The sequence below is a fragment of the Lissotriton vulgaris genome, chromosome 5 (genome assembly GCF_964263255.1).
Source record: "Lissotriton vulgaris chromosome 5, aLisVul1.2, whole genome shotgun sequence".
Classification (NCBI taxonomy): domain Eukaryota; kingdom Metazoa; phylum Chordata; class Amphibia; order Caudata; family Salamandridae; genus Lissotriton; species Lissotriton vulgaris.
The window spans coordinates 181,433,228-181,453,942 of NC_141693.1; the positions used below are offsets into that span (position 1 = coordinate 181,433,228).

Here is a 20,715-nt window from a genome sequence, read left to right on the forward strand (position 1 = left end):
AATGTGTGCAGTGGTGTAGCACTCCAGGCATGCACTAGCATGGTTATCACCTGTAGTGTACAGGACAGTGTGTAGAGTATTTGCCCTTACCTGTGACTCATGTGCAAGTACATTGTACTGGCAGTTACTATGGATACAGAGATCCGAATAGCAGTGACTCTTATCTCTCCTCAGCATTCACAGACTAGTTGTGCAGTGTTCTTGTACTCAACTAGATTGTTTGAGATGGTAAGAGTGCACAGTATTGTTGGTACACACCATGGGATTCATAGGGCTAATGTATGTGTGTGGTGTTCGCCGGTCTCAAGGGGAGCCGAGTAGGTTTACCGCCAAGACAGTACCTCGTAACAAGTGATTACGGGGACTTAGAACTTTCCCGCGATTGACCATGAGGTTCAGTGAAACCTTAGCAAAAATATGCCATTGACTTGCAAGAAAAGAGTATGTATATTCAAGAATTAATATAGGCATACCTTTCACTTTTTGTTTTGGAGTGGTACTCACAGGGCTGGACCCTGTTGTAGTCCTGAAGAAGAGCTGTGGGGTACAGCTCGAAACTAGTTGACACTTTTACTTGGCACTGCGTTCCATAACAGAACCGGTTTACCTAGTAAACCACCCCATTTTTAATATATCCACTAGGAGCCTGAATAAAGTTAGTTTAGCCCACTAGTAGGATATTTTTAAATTTTCACTCCACTTCATTTTCCCCTTTCTCTCACATTACACAACACATAGTCTTCATAAAAAAGTGCTCCTTCGCAACTGCGATAGTCGCAGCACGCCTCAACCCGTAGCGGGTTGAGAAGCCACAATGATGAAGCATGTCACCGTGAGGAAACTCCGGTGAGTGAGGGGACTATAAAGAAAAAGTTTTCTTTCCCTGTTTTCGGAAACAGACCTAAAGGTGTCATGTTCCAGTAGTTAGCCAGGTTCTCTGGATCTGAATTTTTCAGATCTTTTTTTGAATAAATGTGTGTGGTGTTTGCCAGGAGCGCAATCTATGAAGGAATATGTAGTGGAGACGTAATGCCCCGGGACATTAGTATTCAAGGTGTGTAATAAAACGGACTCACCTATGATTCGTAAACCATGTATGTAATATTGTGCCCTCATCTGAGATTATTTGGGGAGGTGTTCTCACCATAAATTGATATAAAAGGTGTGTACATTTCCCACCTGGGTTCTTAAAACAGATGCACATTGCATTTGGATCCACCTAGAATTCGTATATTAGGTATGTAAAGCTGCTGGGGGCGCCTTGCATTTCTAGGTGACAGTCATAGAGACTTGAAACTCGCCTGGGCATGCAAAGTTATTCCCTGCACCTGCCATTTCTAGCAGAGAATTACATAGCCTTCGACTCACCTGAGATTCTATATATGGAGCATGTAAAGTTGTTACCTGCACCTGCCATTTCTAGCAGAGAATTACATAGCCTTCGACTCACCTGAGATTCTATATATGGAGCATGTAAAGTTGTTACCTGCACCTGCCATTTCTAGCAGAGAATTACATAGCCTTTAACTTACCTGGGATTCTATATATGAAGCATGTAAAGTTGTTGCCTTCACCTTTTATTTCTAGCAGAGGTTCACAGGGCCTTCAGACGCACCCGAGATTCTATATATGAAGCATGTAAAGTTGTTACCTGCACCTTTCATTTCTAGCAGAGGTTCAGAGGGCCTTCAAACTCACCTGAGATTCTATGTACGGAGCATGTAAAGTTGTTGCCTGCACCTGCCATTTCTAGCAGAGGTTGACAGAGCCATCAGACTCACCTGAGATTCTATATATGGAGCATGTAAAGTTGTCGCCTGCACCTTTCATTTCTAGCAGAGGTTCACAGGGCCTTCAGACTCACCTGAGATTCTTTATATGAAGCATGTAAAGTTGTTACCTGCACCTTTCATTTCTAGCAGAGGTTCACAGGGCCTTCAGACTCACCTGAGATTCTTTATATGAAGCATGTAAAGTTGTTGCCTTCACCTTTTATTTCTAGCAGAGGTTCACAGGGCCTTCAGACTCACCCGAGATTCTATATATGAAGCATGTAAAGTTGTTACCTGCACCTTTCATTTCTAGCAGAGGTTCAGAGGGCCTTCAAACTCACCTGAGATTCTATGTACGGAGCATGTAAAGTTGTTGCCTGCACCTGCCATTTCTAGCAGAGGTTGACAGAGCCATCAGACTCACCTGAGATTCTATATATGGAGCATGTAAAGTTGTCGCCTGCACCTTTCATTTCTAGCAGAGGTTCACAGGGCCTTCAGACTCACCTGAGATTCTTTATATGAAGCATATAAAGTTGTTGCCTCAACCTTTCATTTCTAGCAGAGGTTGACAGAGCCATCAGACTCACCTGAGATTCTATATATGGAGCATGTAAAGTTGTTGCCTGCACCTTCATTTCTAGCAGAGGTTCAGAGGGCCTTCGGACTCACCTGAGATTCTATATATGGAGCATGTAAAGTTGTCGCCTGCACCTGCCATTTCTAGCATAGGTTGACCCTTTGGACTCACCTGGGATTCATAGGGCAGGAACGCAATGTTGATCTCAGTGAGAGTCTTGATGAGTTTGGAGGCTCTGGACTTCACAAGTTCATTAAAGAGGGCATCGGGGCAGGCTGTGTTCAGGGAGAAAAGATAGAGATTGTGAGGAAGAGCTCCCAGTAACAGCGCACTGCAGAAGATGTACATTCATTAAAAATGGACTGTTGGTTTCGGTACGTTGAGCTCTGCTTCAAAACGAAAACATGAGCAGAGGAGAAAATATGGCACAGGCCAATAATGTGACTGTGGCTATTGCCTGACAAGACGTAACATGGTGCATAATACAGGTATGCACATAATGCAGGAACACAAATGTATGCCTGCAGGCAGTGAATGTATGCCTGTACTTGCAAACTGACCTTATGCCGGGCAACATTCTCTCTACAATGTGTAACTGTCTTTACAACGCAATTTTCATATCGCAGTGCCTTTACCACACATTTACAGCCACACACATTTTTACCACGTATACGCCTTTACCACACATTTAAGGAAAGTATGGCTGTTTGGGTGGTCTCGCCCCCAAAAAATAATAATTAAATATATATACATATATAAAAATATAAATATTATGTATATATATAATCTGATGCCCTGGGCTATGATAAATTAAGAGCCAATCAGGCATAATTGCTAAGGTTATGGTAGTTTTTACTATGGATTAAGGAAAATCTAAACTGGGACTAGCCTAGTTGAGCTGTTGCCGAATAATGCTGATATTCAAAACAGGAGAATAGGAAAAGACTCATTACTACAAACCTGTCTCCCTTTTTGATGTTATGTGAAACATCATGCAAACTACATATCTGTACATGTGGGAATAGATCAAAAGTCAAAGAATCCCACTTTATAGCTAAGCAAAAACACATTTTGTACTGTTTGCCACTGTATGCATCAAAGACTATCACTCGTAAATATTTTCTAGTGAGGAAAGGCCACATATAGTTGGCTTTTCTCGATGTGGTATAAGCCTTTAGATGTTTGGTAAATGACATAGGTCACCTTGTTTAGGTTTAAATGCTGTACTAAGGTTGTCCAGGAGAGGTCTCGTATGGTATGAAGCATTTAGGAAATCGGAATGCAGACATGGATGATATATATATATATATATATATATATATATATATATATATATATATATATATATATATATATATATATATATATATATATATATATATATATATATATATATATAACCACAAATCTTCACAACCTCCAACTTTCTGGCGAAATGAAGACACGGACCCCAGGCTGCAGTAAGGTAGATTTATTCACCTCTCAGGCGACGCGTTTCGAGCAACTAGTGCTCTTGATCACACACCATACACCCGGTCAGCTGACTATTAAATACATTTTTTTGATAGTGATGCTCCACCTCTCTGATAAGTCACGTGTTACCATAAACACAAACAAAATACTATTGGATACAACGCATGAATGCGGAGTGGGGTCAGTAAGGGCTCAAAAAACAATATTGCTGCATGAATGCATAATCTCATTATATCACATACACAATGGGATAAAAATGACCTGGAAACGAAATTTCATAACGGTAACCAATCTATAAATCAGATCGATCAAAACAATGTATATACAGATAAATATAGACCTATTTACACTAATTACATACAATATACCTATATACAAAAAGGCAAAAGATTTAATATTCAGCCTAGATGTGCAATAAACTAGCCAGGTCAAAAATTAGAACCTTCTATAAACAGTTCTAATACGTGTATACGATATATGCAGTTTGTTTGCTAACATTCAAAATGTACTTAATGTGCCCTAGTTATCCATACAATAGTGATTGCCCTATACCATTAAGTGCTCAAAAACTTAAATACAAAAAAAATATATAATAATAATATAATGATAATGTGAGTATACCTTGAAACAATCAAAGAAAAGAGAAGAAAGAACTTAAGAAAAAATATGAACAATATTTACAAACTTATGTCTGGTTGTACAAAAATAGCAGGTAAATAGATTCAGCTGGAAGTTTCATAATAGTTGATTTCTTAAAACGACTTGTTCGCCCGTGGTGTACCAGGGCCCAATGAGACTCCAAAATTTTTAATGAGATTCCATTCTGGAAATCCCTAAATGATGAAAACATAGATTCATGCTTAATCAACCCATAGAAAAATACTGAAAAACACATATATGAATGTACAAATGAAATAACTACAGAAAGTGATGTAAATCTTCTGTGGTGTTAAGTCCATTCGGGTATTTGCTATCAAGCTCAACTATGTATTCAGTCTCTTTTTTTTCTGTAATTTTTCTCTGTCTCCCCCTCGTTTGAGAGGTGCCACTGCATCAATGACAAAATATGTCAAATTGCTTAGATCATTGTTGTGAGTTGATCTGAAGTGGCGAGCTACGGGGTATGCACTGTCATTGTTGACTATAGCACGTAGATGCTGTAAAATCCTGACGTGCACCTGCAGCTTGGTACTACCTATATACCGTAGGCCACAGGTGCACGTCAGAACATGCACTGCAAAGTCACTGTGGCAGTTGTAGTTCCCTCGAATAGCTCTACTGATTTGACTGAAAGGCGTGTTGTAATGCGTGGTATTGATACCGAATTTACACGCCCTACACGTGGCGCATTTGTAAAAACCATCTTTCTGTTTAAGCCAGGTGCTGCCACCACCTAGCTCTGGACTTGATTTCACCAAACTGTTGTGCATGCTTCTGGACTTTTTATAGGTTATTGTTGGTGTAGCTGACAATGTGTCATTAAAGAACCCATCGGTCATAAGAATTGGCCAATGTCTTTTTACAATAGACCTAATTTGCCTTTCCTGTTTGCTAAAGGATAAAATCAAGCGAGGATTATTACTATTATTGTCTGAATCTTGTGCTCCAGATTTAAGTAGAGACTCCCTAGATCTTTCTCGACTACGTCTCAATGCACTTTCCAAAATCTTATCATCATATCCTCTAGCTTTAAGTCTGGTAATAGTAGTTTTGGCCTCATTTTCAAAAACCTCTGGAGTGCTGCTAATTCTTTTTATGCGCAGCAACTCTCCGTACGGAATATTGGCAATTACATGTTTAGGATGTTTACTACTGGCATGCAATATGCTATTTCCAGTCATTGGTTTCCGGAAAAGCGATGTCATCACCCTGTTGGTTTCAATGGTGATATGTACATCTAAAAAATCTGCTTGTACTTTGCTTATATTGGTGGTGAAAAAAAGATTTTCCTGATTATGATTCAAAGCATCAACAAAATTTGAGGCACTTTGTTCATCACCTTCCCATATGCAGAACACGTCATCTATAAATCGCATCCAGTGTTTAACATGATTAAATCCAGGCGTGTTGATGAGACCATGCCCCTCCCACCAGCCCACGTGTAAACACGCGTAGCTGGGGAAGAAGCATGATCCCATCGCCACGACCCTGATTTGTTTCCAAACTTCCTTAGCAAACATGAAAAAAGTATTGTGCAAGCACCAATGTATCAATTCACATAGCATCTTATTGTGACTGTAGTATTCACATGATCTTAACCCCAAGTACTGGCAAATTGCTTCAATACCCTTAGCGTGGTCTATGGAGGTATATAAAGACTCGATGTCTAGAGTCACCAAACACCAATTGTCCTGCCATTGGATCGAGTCCAATTTATTTAAAAAATCACCTGTGTCTTTAAGGTAGCTAGGTAAGCTTTTAACAATGTCTTGAAGAAAGAAATCAATGTAACGGGAGATGTTTTCCCCAATGCTATTGATGGCCGATATGATTGGTTGACCCGGTGTTGAAACTTTCTGTTTATGCACTAGGAATCAAGTACAGAATAGTCAATACAGGATGTTCCACGTGCAAAAAGTCAAATTCTGTTTGTGAGATGGAATGGTTTCTTTTGTATGTTAACAGCATCTTTTTAAGTTCATCTTTTGCTTTTTTATATGCCATTCCATTTGATCTCACATAACAATTGGCATCATTCAATTGTCTCATCGCTTCAATAATATAGTCCTTTCTCTGCCATAAAACAATATTTCCGCCTTTGTCAGATTTGTTCACCACTACTTCGTGATTTTGACTTAACTTATTCATTAGCATTTTATATTGATTAAATAAAGCATTGTACTTGTGGGTTTGGGCCTGTGACGTGCGGGGTAGCTTTTTTAAGTCTTCAATAACACATTCATGATAGATATCTACCGCATCTTTAGGCATGACAGGCAAAAACGTGCTTACCGGTTTAAATGGACTGTCACCGGCTCCCTTCTGGTGAATATCCACATTATAGAGTTAACACTGTGTACTCAAAGTTTCAGTATTAGTGCCATTAGTAGATGGGGTTCCCGAGTCTCCTAAATCACAAAGAGTTAATAACAGCCTGGCATCACAAGCTGCTGGTGTAGTGGGGTTACGGCTAGACCTTGCAGCTGGGTTAGTGCTGCCTTTCATTGTTTTTGGGCGTTGGTTTTGAAGAGAAAAACTTCTTTAGTTTAAGCTTACGAATAAAACGGAAAACATCCGCTCTGGTATTGGTGTATTGGTGTAATTGAAGGTGCTCTCAGGACAATAATTTAATCCTAGACTTAACAATTGCTTTTCAGCTGCAGACAGTACAACATCCGATAGGTTAGTTATAGAGCAATCTTGCATTACTTCCTTTTGTTGTACCATTGTTTCCTCTTTTTTTGTTGCTGCTGCTGTGGCTTTTTGTTTTTTCCTTCTGGCATGGCGTTTTGCGTTCCGTTTTTTACATTGTAATTCTTTCGTAATCTTGGACGTAGAGTTTGCAGCCGATCCTCCACTAAAAAATCAATCTCTTCACCGAGGTCCAATATTCTGCCACCTTGTCTGCCATCAATGCTACCTGTTTCAGATAGCGAGGTACTTGACGTGCTGGCTAATGAGACTGCATCCGTTTCAGAGTTTTCAATGTTCTCAATCAATGTACTGGCTCCGGTAGTTGCACCAGTCTGATTCGTCAGTTTAGTTAACTTAGACTGTTTGGCTTTATCAAATTTGCGAGAAAAGGTATAAACTTGACCCGTTTCGTAGTCTTTAAGGTCCCTTGCAAATTTGTGCACTTTCCTGATTTTAATTCGTTCTTCATGTTTATGCAGCCTTTCGCTGATCTCCTTGCGTGTAGCTGTTATCATCAGTTTAGTCTCGGAATCAGTGATTTTATCTAGCTGCTCATCCAATACTTTTATTTCTTCAAGCAGCTTGTCCCGGTCTATTGCCGCATATTTGATAAGAACTTTGACCAAATTCATTGAGGCCGCCAGATTCATCTCGCCCCATTCTTTCAGCATTGCGGGGTTCGGATCCTCAAAACTTGGCGCCAACATTATTCTTAAGCCTCGCGGCACTCTACTTGGTGAGCAATTTATGCTCCCACCACTTTGTGATTTCGGATTTAGTTTTCTTTTCAAGTATTTTAAGGAGCTGCTTGGCGTCCTTCTGTGCACCACTGGGCTGGCTGATTGGCGTGACAGTGCTTGAACTGCTCTGATGTATATTGCTGAACAGAGCCTCTGCCGCATCTTCACGCTCCCTTTCCAGACTTGCTGACATGGTGCTCGTGAGAGGATTTATTATTGTCGCGTACCGCTGGCGTTTTGCCGATAACGGTCTTCTTACCACATTGCCTTGAACTCGTCACCTGGATTCCCTCGAATAACGCCACTTGCTATTGGCCGTTACACGTTCCCAGCCGGCCTACCCGACTAGCTGATTGCGCGTCCCGTCCGCCGGCACTCGTGGCTTGCTGTCCGGTCCAGGGGGTCTCGTAAATTTCCTCCTCGGAATAGAAACTTCAAAAGTAGCTGTGAGACGAGACCTCTTGACGACGACAGCACACCTCCGTTACATGTAAAACCACAAATCTTCACAACCTCCAACTTTCTGGCGAAATGAAGACACGGACCCCAGGCTGCAGTAAGGTAGATTTATTCACCTCTCAGGCGACGCGTTTCGAGCAACTAGTGCTCTTGATCACACACCATACACCCGGTCAGCTGACTATTAAATACATTTTTTTGATAGTGATGCTCCACCTCTCTGATAAGTCATGTGTTACCATAAACACAAACAAAATACTATTGGATACAACGCATGAATGCGGAGTGGGGTCAGTAAGGGCACAAAAAACAATATTATATATTTATATTTACACTTACCTTACTAATAGTTACCGTAGTTAGCCTAATAATGTGTGTTAAAGGCATGCGAGGTAGAAGCATATGCGTGCTAAAATAATGTGGGGTAAAAAATCAGTTGAAAAGGCATGCAATGTTTTGACCTGTGGTTGTTCCATCACACAACCCTCTACAATCAACGACCCTCTGCACGCCACAATAAAATGTAAGTCAGGAACTGGAGGACCACGTGCATTTGGGTGAGAACCCCGAAGTAGAGATGGGATAGATTTAATCTGTTCACACAGGTAGTGCATGACATTTGTGAGGACTCAGAGATTACTCTATTGTCTAAGGGGTTCCTTCCAAAGTCTGCACAATTCCAGGTGTTAATTGTGCACCTGCTACACGCTGATCTCTCTGGATGTGTTATTTATTGGATATGCTATTTTCATTCCCAATATCAAACCTTAAAATTGGGCATAATGAATTATTGACCCTTGTTCTCCCCTATTGCTAAGTGATCATAAATAAGGCTTTGTGCAGTTTCTGGCTCGATTTGTGCCAGGATGTTACCAGGTGAAACTTGAGCTGCCAAAGATCTTGGCTACTGGGAATAAACACGAGATTTTGCCCGAATTGCGATTTGAGGCCGGGTGAGAATACAACCCGATAGATAAATGTCAACGCCACTGGATGAAGAGCTATTTTCTCTGTTTCACTGATGTTTCTTCACAGCACATTTGAATATTAAATAATTACTGCATTTAACTTTATTTTCATCTTATGGGCATAAAGTGGAATCTCTTCATTCAGTCTACCAAGAAATCAACCAATAAAACCAATCAACCAAATACTAATTAGTTTACTTACATTTTAAAACCACAGTAAAATGAATAACTTTCAATTAATGAGATTTCAAGAGTTAATAAAATACATTTATAGCTGCCTCAGTTATTTCCAGTAATATAAATCACTACCCAACGGTGTTATGGCCGAGAGATTTACTCATTTTAATTATTAAGATCAATTGCTTTTTGTATCTCAATGACCTATTGATCTATCTTCACTTCAACTGTCTGTCCCACCTTTAGATCACAGTTTCTGCTACAATATATTTACTCAATAATTACCCAATATGATATCAAACCATGAGCATTTGTCCTTACTCAACTGAAGAGGCACTTAACATGTAATAACACCATTAACACTTTGGTGGAGCTCATGCATTTGTTTGATTTATGCCAGTAGCAAACAGTTCATCAGGAGTATAGTCCACTCAACCAATTTAGACAGTTTAACAGTTGAAAAATAAATGTTTGTGCAGAGTCTATCACAGATGTAAACTGTTAGTCTACTTTATTTTGAAAATGCCTATCACTGGGGTACATTGCAAGAAAGTGAAAATCTAGGTTATAAGTTAGGCATTATTATGAAGTTAGCAAAACTACGTGACTTCAGTTTTGTGTCCATTTCCAAAGTCATCAGTTCTTAAACATTTCTAATAGGTAATTTTCTTATTTCACTCACTCCCTCAGAAATAGTTAGATCCTCTTTGGAGGATAGCCAAGCAGATGTATGTTAATAATTCAATTAATATGTAAATTCAATTTCAGAACGGCAAGGAGATTGTGCTGAACTAAGCACAACAGATTTTTTGACTCCCTGCAGTACCACTGACCTACGATTGTTACACCTTACTAAGAACCACATTTGGATGAGCAGTAATAATTACTTTAGCCTAAACTGACTTATTCAATCTGTCTAGAATCTGAATCCATTCACCATATATTTTTCATACATGAATATTAGAGAAATGTGTTCAACAACAAATTAGGGAGGGTCTAAGGGCAGGTTTACCGACCGACCAGATATAAGCCCCGGACTCAATACACAACAACAAATAATATCTGGGGGTCAAAGAGTAGGTCAGTAAGTCAAGCAAGAAGGACCACTATACCAAATGCATGCAAAACAGTATCAGTGAGAAACAATAGTTAGTGAGCGGTCAAGTCAAGACTCAAGAGTATATGGAGAAAAATGTATTGTTCCCATCAGAAGCCACACTGTACCGCCCTTGTTGTCATCATTTGGGATCTCCTTACCCAGGAGACACGATGGCCGGTAAGTAGTTACCGTGACCGAGATGTGATGTGAGGGCAGAACAGAAGGGTATGATAGTGGCTAATGAAAAAAGCAGTGTCTGGTGATTGGAGTGAAAAAGTGAAGGGTAATGATAAAATTAGGTGAGTTGGGTGGAAAAGAGAAATTTATTAATATCCCCCAATCCCTAAGATTAAAAGGCAGGTGTGGGTGCAGGTTTTAAATAATAACCGCACTTATTGGTGGTCGACATGTTTCTGCATTCACAAGAAAGGAGTTTCTAATGCATTCTTCAGGACCTAAGAGATACACTACTGCTTTGTATTTAAAAGATCAACTAGTCCACACACGCCCACGTAATAAGGAGGTGAGGCAAGTGGGTACCCTATGGGACCTACCACCTGTGGTTGGACACCATCCGTGTGGGACTTGTACCGTCTGTCCCCAGACCAACAAGTCTACTGAGATTGACATCGGCACTAACCGCCCATGGATACAAAGCAAGTTTACGAACTGCAACAGCAGTAATTTGATTTACCTGATCAAATGTCCATGCCTATTACAGTATGTCGGCATGACAACCAGAAAGATACGGACACGCATCCAAGAACACAAAAGCACAGTGCGTTGTCGGAAACAAGCCACCCCCCTCACTGCACACTTTCTGGAGAAGGGCCATGGTCCTGAAGATTTTTACTGGACAGTGCTTGAGCAACCACACATTCCTGACTCATGTGCGGATGTCAGCCGCTTTTTGTTCAAAATTGAACAAAAATGGGTATACCGCCTCAACAGCGACAAGGAGGGCCTCAATGAGCCCATACCCTGGATGTCCCTTTGAATGTCGCCCTGTATAGTGTCATCATACACCATCCGTTAACACCTTGCGGAAAGTTGTCCAGCAGCCACGTTCCAGCATGTGTACACTCTGACACTATTGCCGTGGAGAATGTGATCTTAAACACCATGGAGTGTGTTTTGAGCTGCCACACACTCAACAACATATGAGTGTCATATTATTTTAACTACACTTAGTTGTGCAGCCTAGAGTATGTTCCAACACTTTTTAGAAACATTTTTTGTCCTTAATTACAGGCAGAAACGGGTAGCGAACTACATTTCCCAGAATCCCCAGCACCACGTGACTGCCCTTGTCACGTGACGCCTGGGGATGACTCACGATTATACAAAACATCATCTTGTTCCGTGATCGGTGCCCCCCCGAGCAGTACTGAAGACTGCCCGGAGACACCGACGGAAAGGTGAGTGAACGCTGCCTGTGCGCACTGATTTCTTAACGCGCGTGGTATATTTTCCTTTTTCTTAAACGCGCATACGGAGAAACACACGCCGCTAATGGCTACTCCGATTTTATGATACAAAGTTTTGCGATCATCGCGCTGATTTCGAGGCACCATAACAAAGTGTTGGCATTCATTTAACAAGTAACGTCTGTACGGAGCGTTTTCCATGTTTAAGAGCTCTCCATGATCGCAAGCTCACCATAACCAAGTGTTGGCATTCATTTAACAAGTAACGTCTATACGGAGCGCTTTCCATGTTTAAGAGCTCTCCATGATCGCATAACTGTGCACTCTGCAGCGGTACTTTGTACTATGAAACACTCACTGTCATTCTAAATGAGCTCAGCCTAGACCATTAGAGCAATTCATCATTTTTACGCCCGTTTCTGTGCTCAGCCACGCTATTCTCTCGCTTTTAAGCATAACGCGAGAGACTCTGAATATACAAACATTTGGTGTTCGTCCTCACTGACCATGATAGATCACGGCGGGTATGCCCAGAAGTCTGTCACCACTTGATTTATAAGAGGTCCAGACCACCTCTTGTCTCGAAGTATACTCTATTTTTACTTTGCTTTGTCTTGTGTCACATGATAAACCGCTCTGTAAATACTATATGATTATCCCCAGAGCGGTGCTCCTTTTACCTGCGCTGCAGCCAGGTGGGGTGAAGCCTCTCAACCTACATACATGGGTGAGTGTATACTTGAGACTATGTCCTAGTATGAGTGAACATATTGCATTGCCATTATGATTACAAACAGAAACAATGTGAATAACATTAAGTGTCCTATTTGTTTCTTTGTTTGTCTGTCTGTTTGTTTTACATGTTGGATCCCTTACCACTATGCACTAACAGTATACGGTTGAGTACGCCTGGATGTCCAGGTGATATCTTTTCATTATTTATCTTATTTCTATTTTACAAAGCAGTAGTGTATCTCTTAGGTCCTGAAGAATGCATTAGAAACTCCTTTCTTGTGAATGCAGAAACATGTCGACCACCAATAAGTGCGGTTATTATTTAAAACCTGCACCCACACCTGCCTTTTAATCTTAGGGATTGGGGGATATTAATAAATTTCTCTTTTCCACCCAACTCACCTAATTTTATCATTACCCTTCACTTTTTCACTCCAATCACCAGACACTGCTTTTTTCATTAGCCACTATCATACCCTTCTGTTCTGCCCTCACATCACATCTCGGTCACGGTAACTACTTACCGGCCGTCGTGTCTCCTGGGTAAGGAGATCCCAAATGATGACAACAAGGGCGGTACAGTGTGGCTTCTGATGGGAACAATACATTTTTCTCCATATACTCTTGAGTCTTGACTTGACCGCTCACTAACTATTGTTTCTCACTGATACTGTTTTGCATGCATTTGGTATAGTGGTCCTTCTTGCTTGACTTACTGACCTACTCTTTGACCCCCAGATATTATTTGGTATTAGAGAAATGTGTCTGTGGCAGACTTAAGCTTCTTGATTACATTATGTCAATATTGAAAGGGACATCTTTCACCTATTATTTTCGTTTTCCATGAATGACTATCATTATTATCGTGTTTTATAAGTAGATGCGCGAATGACATGGACACTGAATTTTGTTGCATAGGCAGTAATGTAGGTTACATTTATTGAGACTAGGTAAATTAACACCCCTACTCTTACAAGTCCCGAATACAACCACAAAAGTTGCTAGTAGGGAGGGGGAAAAAGTTGAGGACTACAGGATATCGTCTCCCTATAAGTACAATACACGTAAAGGTATCTTACAACCTTATCATCTACACACCAGGTTTATAGATCAGGGCAATTTATCTGATAATCCTCCCACGGGAATCAAAACCTTTTTTGTGTTTAAGACCCTCACCCACTCTAGTAGTGGTAGTGGCCTTCCTATGTCACACTAGACAGATCTCAAATAGGGATTCAAGAGTGGCACAATTAATATCAAGGCGAGTAGCCTCTTGTATGTTATATGTCATATGTCCAGACTGAGCTGGGATAACTGATGGACAGAAACAGGGGCACCCTCCGAGTCCTGGTGAACGCCTGTGACCCTTAGAGGCCTATACACAGGGTTGAAACATGTCAACTTAAATACGGGTGTAGGGCTATAATTACCACGTGTCATCCAAGATATATGTTTTTATCCATACCAAAAACATCTATTAATAAAAAGGGTGTTTCGAGGAATTATTATTCTCCATGAAGACCCTGGCAGATAACAATATCAAAAGAGGTCCCTGGTACATGGTTAAGTCCATCCTGTTTTTTATGGACCAGGATACGACCTGTTGATGAAGCATGCTACTGTTGGAATGAGTGAGGGTCCTAAAAGATACAAGAGGTTGTTTTGATATCCGATGGATGATTTCCAAATATTTTGCTGTAACCTATAATCTTGGTACATAGAAAATAAGGTTGTAAGGTACCTTTAACTGTGTTTTGTTAACACCCCTGTCATCTTTTTTGTGCTTGACTCACACAATGTACTATTGTGCTCAATCACAGGTAAATCTCTGAGTGGTATTAATCTCAAAGGTTCACAGCTTTATCTATACCTTCAGGGCACAGACACAGAAATAGCATGAGGAAGTGAATGAATAATAGGAGGACATTTTTAAATATTGCATGTGTAACTTACTGTCAGTGAAGAAGACATGTGCTGCTCTGTACTTGAAAGAGGGAGGGTCTTTGAAGTCAGCAATGAGAGCATGGACTGACTAAAACAAACAAACAAACAAACATAATTCTCAGCATTAGAAACATAGGACGGATGAAGTACAAAGTTCGAAAGATTAAACACAAGAAAGGGGCGGTAATAAAATAGGACATACTAAAAAAAAGCAGTTGCATGAGGGAGTATAGGACAGTCCCATGGGAGCATTAATTGGCATTGGAATGCCCATGAACAATCTCCAACTGTGGAAAGATATTAGTTGGCCGTTCATACCTATGAAAGAACAACACATTGTGCAGCAAGGATGTTCAGCCTTGGCCCCTGAGGTAAATGGTTCACATTCAGTTGTGTATGTCTGTAGATGGTATATATGTAGGTTTAAAGACATCCTGAAGTAGTGAAAGTTGGTATAAAGCAAAGTGCGGTTTGGGTGTAGTTCTAAAACTATGGCCTTCAATCAACCTCTGATAACGCCTGTTATAGGGCAATCTTCATCTATCATCGACGCTGGGTTAAGACATCTGGTGGGACACACTACTGGCTTAACAATGCCCAGCAGTATTGCCTGTTGGTGTACAGACATGCTATACAATTGCTTGTAGTTGAGGGTGTTTTCTATGGGAGACCATTCGGAAGAATGAACAGGTTGTGAGAATACTAGTTGGGTGTGAGCATTCTGTAGTTAAATATTTGCAACAATTTTACCTTCTCTGAGGGTGTTATGAGGTAGACCGCTTCCAGGCTGGGGATTGGCTCTCTCCGCTTATTGATGTCCTCCACAACTGTAAAGAAATATTAATTATGAGTAGTCTTTGGATTAAGTATTACATTTGTTGATGGTTAAGACATTTACCACAGAGTATTATTAATTGTTCCACACAGATTAAAGTAGCTGTGGTATTGTGTTGTATTGCTTCAGTATTGCATCTTTGAAAGCAGGTACAGTGACAGAATCTGATGCCCTGGGCTCTGATAACTTAAGAGCCAATCAGGCATAATTGCTAAGGTTATGGTAGTTCTTACTAAGGATTAAGGAAAGTCTAAACTGGGACTAGCCTCGTGGAGGTGTTGCAGACTAATGCTGATATTCAACGTAGGAGATTAGGAAAAGACTCATTACTATAGACCTGTCTCCCTTTTTGATGCCATGTGATAAGCTCATGCAAAATAGATATCTGTACATGTGGAAATAGGTAAAGGTCAAATAATCCCACGTTATAACTTAGCTAAAGCACATTATGTACTTTTTCCACTGTGTGTATCAAAGTCTATCATCCATAAATATTTTCTAGTGAGGAAAGGCCATATATAGTTGGCTTTTCTCGATTTGGTATAAGCCTTCAGATGTTTGGTAATGGACACAAGTCACCTTGTATTGGTTAAAATGCTGTACTAAAGTTGTCCAGCAGAGGTCTGGTATGGTAGGCAGCATTCAGAAAATTGGACATCAGACATGGATGATAATTGTTTATGCTTAAATGACCATCATTCAACCAGTCGGCTTAATTTTTTCAAACTTAATCTAAAAAGCTGTGCACTCTTTTTATATGGACGATTGCACCGATATATGACTTATTCAATGAGGTCTCCAAGGCTCACATGTGAGGGCAAGTGAATATTTCAAAGAAAGAAAACTTATCTTAATTATCTCATACAAAAGTGGTCAACTTTAAGAACATCAATTTTTTTAAGTGTTTCCAGCCAGGGTTTAAGTGGAGAGAGGGCTTTGTCTTCAAGTGTCTAAATGGTGTGATTTGGACCTGTGCTGGTGTGAGTGCACCTCAAAGCTGCAGGCGTGTAAAAAAGAGCTCAGGCAAGCCAGGGCTGTGTTCTGCACGCCCATATCTCCTAGTCTGGAAAGCAGAATGGAGTGGTTCACAGTGTGAATGCGGTACTGAGATCCAGAAGGATCAGTGCCGCACCACCACCCATGTCTAGCTGATAACGCATGCATTCAGGGACACCGAGGAGGGCTGATTTAGTGCTGTGACCAGTCCTGAAGCCTGACTGTGAAGGGTGCAGTAAACCGCTTAGTTCAATGAAGGATGAGAGCTGCAGGTTAACGTGTTTCTCCAACACCTTAGCCATGGTAGGCAAGAGTGATATAGGTCTATAATTTGACCACATAGGAAGGTCAAGATTCGTTTTTCTTAATAAAGATGTGACTATGGCTAGCTTCCATGCTAAGGTAACAATGCTTCTGTTAAGGAAGCATTCAGAAGTTGAGTGAATTGCTCCATCACTGGCGACACAAGCTTGCCCAATGCCGATGGGGGACAGGGATCAAGCAGAGAACCTGCTTTAGTAGCTGCAAGCAAAGAAATTAATTATGCCACGTGTGGAGGATGGAAAATATTCAAAGTGCCGGTTGTGCTAGGAGGAACTTCAAAAGGACTAACCAAAGAAGTGCCTGAAAAGGCGGCCTGGATGTCTGCTACTTTTTTTTGTAGGAAAAACTTTGCAATTTCATTTAATTGAACTTCTGTGAGAGGGGTAGTTGGGAAAGTACTAGCCTGCTCAGACAGATTCTTAGCTACCTTAAAAAAAGTATTCAGGCAATTTTTGGCCGCAGTAAATTCATCTGAGTAAAATTTGCCACTAGCAGTACTAAATTTCTTCTGATAATCTTTTAAAATCAATCTATATCTTAATTTATCCTCAGGACTGTAAGTTTTCCGCCAACCTCTTTCCAAACGTTTACACATTTTTTTAAGTTGGTGCAATGAGTCATTGTTCCATGGAGCAGGGGGAAGAATTTGATGAGGTTTTTTACTAGTAGTGGGAATGTACACATTGCATGCGTTTCTGATACAGGAGTCTAAAGTATGAACATCAGATCCTACTGAGTAACTTAGCATGGGACAATTAGCTTCAAGTAGAGAGCTAAGGGCAAGGACATTATGGGCATGTTTTAGATCTAGGCGGAAGAGTTACTACATCACAACAGGGATGGATATCCCGTCTGCCGAAATATAAATCCCATTATAACCCATGGGGTTTATATTTCGGCTGCCGAGATCTAAATCAGGCCCTAAGTTTTGGCCAGCTCCTGCCCGAAGATGTCATCTGATTCACTCTCGTTTGGGCCCCTGAATGAATAGAAAGAAAGAAAGGGACTGCAAAATGATCAGACAATGGCACAGGGATAGGCTGGACTGTGTGTAAACTACCAAGATTGGTGAATATGGGACCCAACATATGCGCAGCAACAAGAGTGGGGAAGTTTGTGATGAGTTAAACATTAAGAACCGCAATGTCCTCTATCACAGAGGAAGCAGTACTACAGTCCACTTTGTCAAAATGGACGTTCAGGTCACCCAAAATAGTAGAATTAAAAAATGTAAGGATGTGAGAGATTAAGAAATACTAGCGCTCCAATTAACCACATTGCTCGATGGGCGATAAATTAACGCTGTGAACAAGGTGAAGTTCTTAGCTAGTAGCAATGAATAAAGAAGAGCTTTGCAGCAAATTAACTGTTGTTGTGGTCCTCTCTAAAATAGCCAGACAGCACCACCTTATGGCAGACTGTCATAAGTGTTGATATGCAGGTGCTGAGCAGCGGAAACCATAGGCTCAAATTAAGCACTGGTATGGAGAGAACATAACAGGTCTGTTACTGAATTGGCAGTGGAAGTAATGGTCGGAGTCAATGGAAAAGAGTATGAGACCACTTAATGAATTTCAACTAAGTGAGTGGTGTGAGTGGAGATGACACCCATTACTATAGTCCAAGAAAGGAATGTGACGACGCAGTGACGTAAGATGGCAAGGCCCATTAAATGCCACGGGAGGGATACCGGAATGAAGAATCATTGCTCTAAAGTAATATGTAAAATAACATATGCATATTTTGCATCTGATTGTATGTTATTGATGAACTGCAGTTCTGTACTTCTTGTTAAGTTGCTGAATAAAAAGAGTTTTAAAAAAAGAAAGCAATGTGAGAATCTTTACTACATGTCAATGCACCAAGTTGGTAACAGCTGCTCCTAAATTCCGTACTGTAGGACAGGGGAGATAGTTCATGTGTTCCTATCATCGTCTCCTATTTAAGGATAAGCAGCATAGTCAATGAGAGCTAACATCAAGGCCATAACAGCGACTGTGCCACTCTGACATTTCCCCAGTCGGCCGCTGGTTAGGGGGCTACTTTCAGAGAACCGTGGACTGTCATGACCCAATCACCACCGTATTGCTGCATTTTAGTCACTGCCCCCTGCAATGTGGGGCTAGTTTGAATTTTTTTTTCAGAGGACTTATTCTGGTTTCCCAACTTTGCATATCATAGACTCCTCATTGTGGGACAGGAGGCAAAGATATTGACAGAGTAAACTCAAGTCATTACAAGAGATGAAATGGAAGAGTATCATTGATGTCGTTCTACAGAGCAGAATGTTTTTTAGGGGGGTGAGAGCCCAGAGTATTTTATGTCCTGCATGCTGGCAAGTGGACAGGCTCATGATAGTGATATACTTACGTTGGCCTTATTTAACAAACACATTTACAAAACAATAAATAAGGATTATCATTCTCCTTCCTGTGGGGATGGAGGGCGTCAGACACTCCTCACTGCAGGCAGAAGGGATAAATAATCAAAGAATGTGGAATAGGATAAATTCGGCAGCCAACTCACACAAAGAGCTATTCAAAATAGTCAAAGACTTTACGAACCATCCAGCATGTCAGCCTCCACCAGTCGTATCCCTGGAATGGGTCAATTCCCTTTCTTCCTACTTCCAGGACAAAATCAATAATATCCACAAAACCTTTCCCCAAACAACAAACACTACCAACCTGCACCCCGGTCAGGCAGGCTCGCCTACACTACCAACCCAACCGTGTGCCACGGTCCTCAGAGAATTTCTACCAATCTCAGAAATTGAGGTAGCCTACTCTATGAATAAAATCAAGTCCGGATCCCCAACAGACCCTGCCTCCGCTCACATTCTGGCAAAAATTGCACCTGCGCTCATTCCCGATCTCACGAAAACCCTCAATCTCTCACTATCTCACTCCTCTGTCCCCTCTCACTGGAAGGAAGCCATCATAAGACCTATATTTTAAAAAAAACAACGCCGACCCTAAGCAACTCTCTAACTACCGTCCCATTTCCCTTCTATCAATGTTCGCCAAAGTTATGGAATCCTTAGTCAACAAGCAACTATGCAAACATTTAGAGGCCAATCAGCTGCTTGACCCATCTCAGTCAAGATTCAAGGCACACCACTGCACAGAAACAGCACTGCTAGAGATTGTGGACAATATTAGGCTGACACTCGATGCAGGCCAATCAGCCATACTGGTCCTGCTCGACCTGTCGGCGGCCTTCGACACCATCTCACACAGCGTCCTTTTAGGACGTCTGTCAGAGATGGGTGTCGAAGGTCCAGCCCTTCTCTGGGTTAAAAGCTACTTAACTGAACGACTCTCAAAAGTGCAAATCGGGGTGTTTACCTCACATTGCCAGGATAATGACAAGGGGGTGCCCCATGGATCAATCCTGAGCCCCACATTATTCAACTTATATGTATCCCCTCTAGCGCGAGTGATCGGGGCTCATGGCTTTGATACTGTGTCCTATGCTGACGACACGCAGCTACTGATCACTTTGGGCCCTAACCCTAGCAACACCAAACTCAGATTCCAAAAGTGCATGATTTCAATTAAGGACTGGATGACTAACAACTTCCTAATAATGCTTAATAACAGTAAAACCGAGATCATGCTTTTTGGAAATGCCCACAAACATTGGACTGACGATTGGTGTCCACCATCGATTGGTCCTGTCCCCCTCCCAAGTCATCGTTCCGGAGCTTGGGAGTAATAATTGACGACAAATTGTCTATGGCCAACCATGTTAACAAGATAGTGCATACAAGCTTCGGATTGATGCGCAGCCTCAAGAAAATATTTAAATGGATCCCCCTCTCCTCGCGTAT

At 41.1% G+C, this 20,715-nt stretch overlaps 1 protein-coding gene across 2 annotated transcripts in view; it reads right to left on the reverse strand.

The window, feature by feature from the left end:
• The window catches only part of STXBP1 (syntaxin binding protein 1), a 273,418-nt gene that overhangs the window by 72,588 nt on the left and 180,115 nt on the right, over positions 1 to 20,715 (reverse strand). For both annotated transcript variants that reach the window (XM_086921113.1, XM_086921114.1), the window contains exons 4-6: positions 15,479 to 15,555; positions 14,738 to 14,816; positions 2,524 to 2,627 (exon numbers count right to left, since the gene is read on the reverse strand). In XM_086921113.1, the coding sequence (XP_086777239.1) occupies positions 2,524 to 2,627; positions 14,738 to 14,816; positions 15,479 to 15,555 (260 nt within the window). The remainder of the gene's footprint in view (positions 1 to 2,523; positions 2,628 to 14,737; positions 14,817 to 15,478; positions 15,556 to 20,715) is intronic.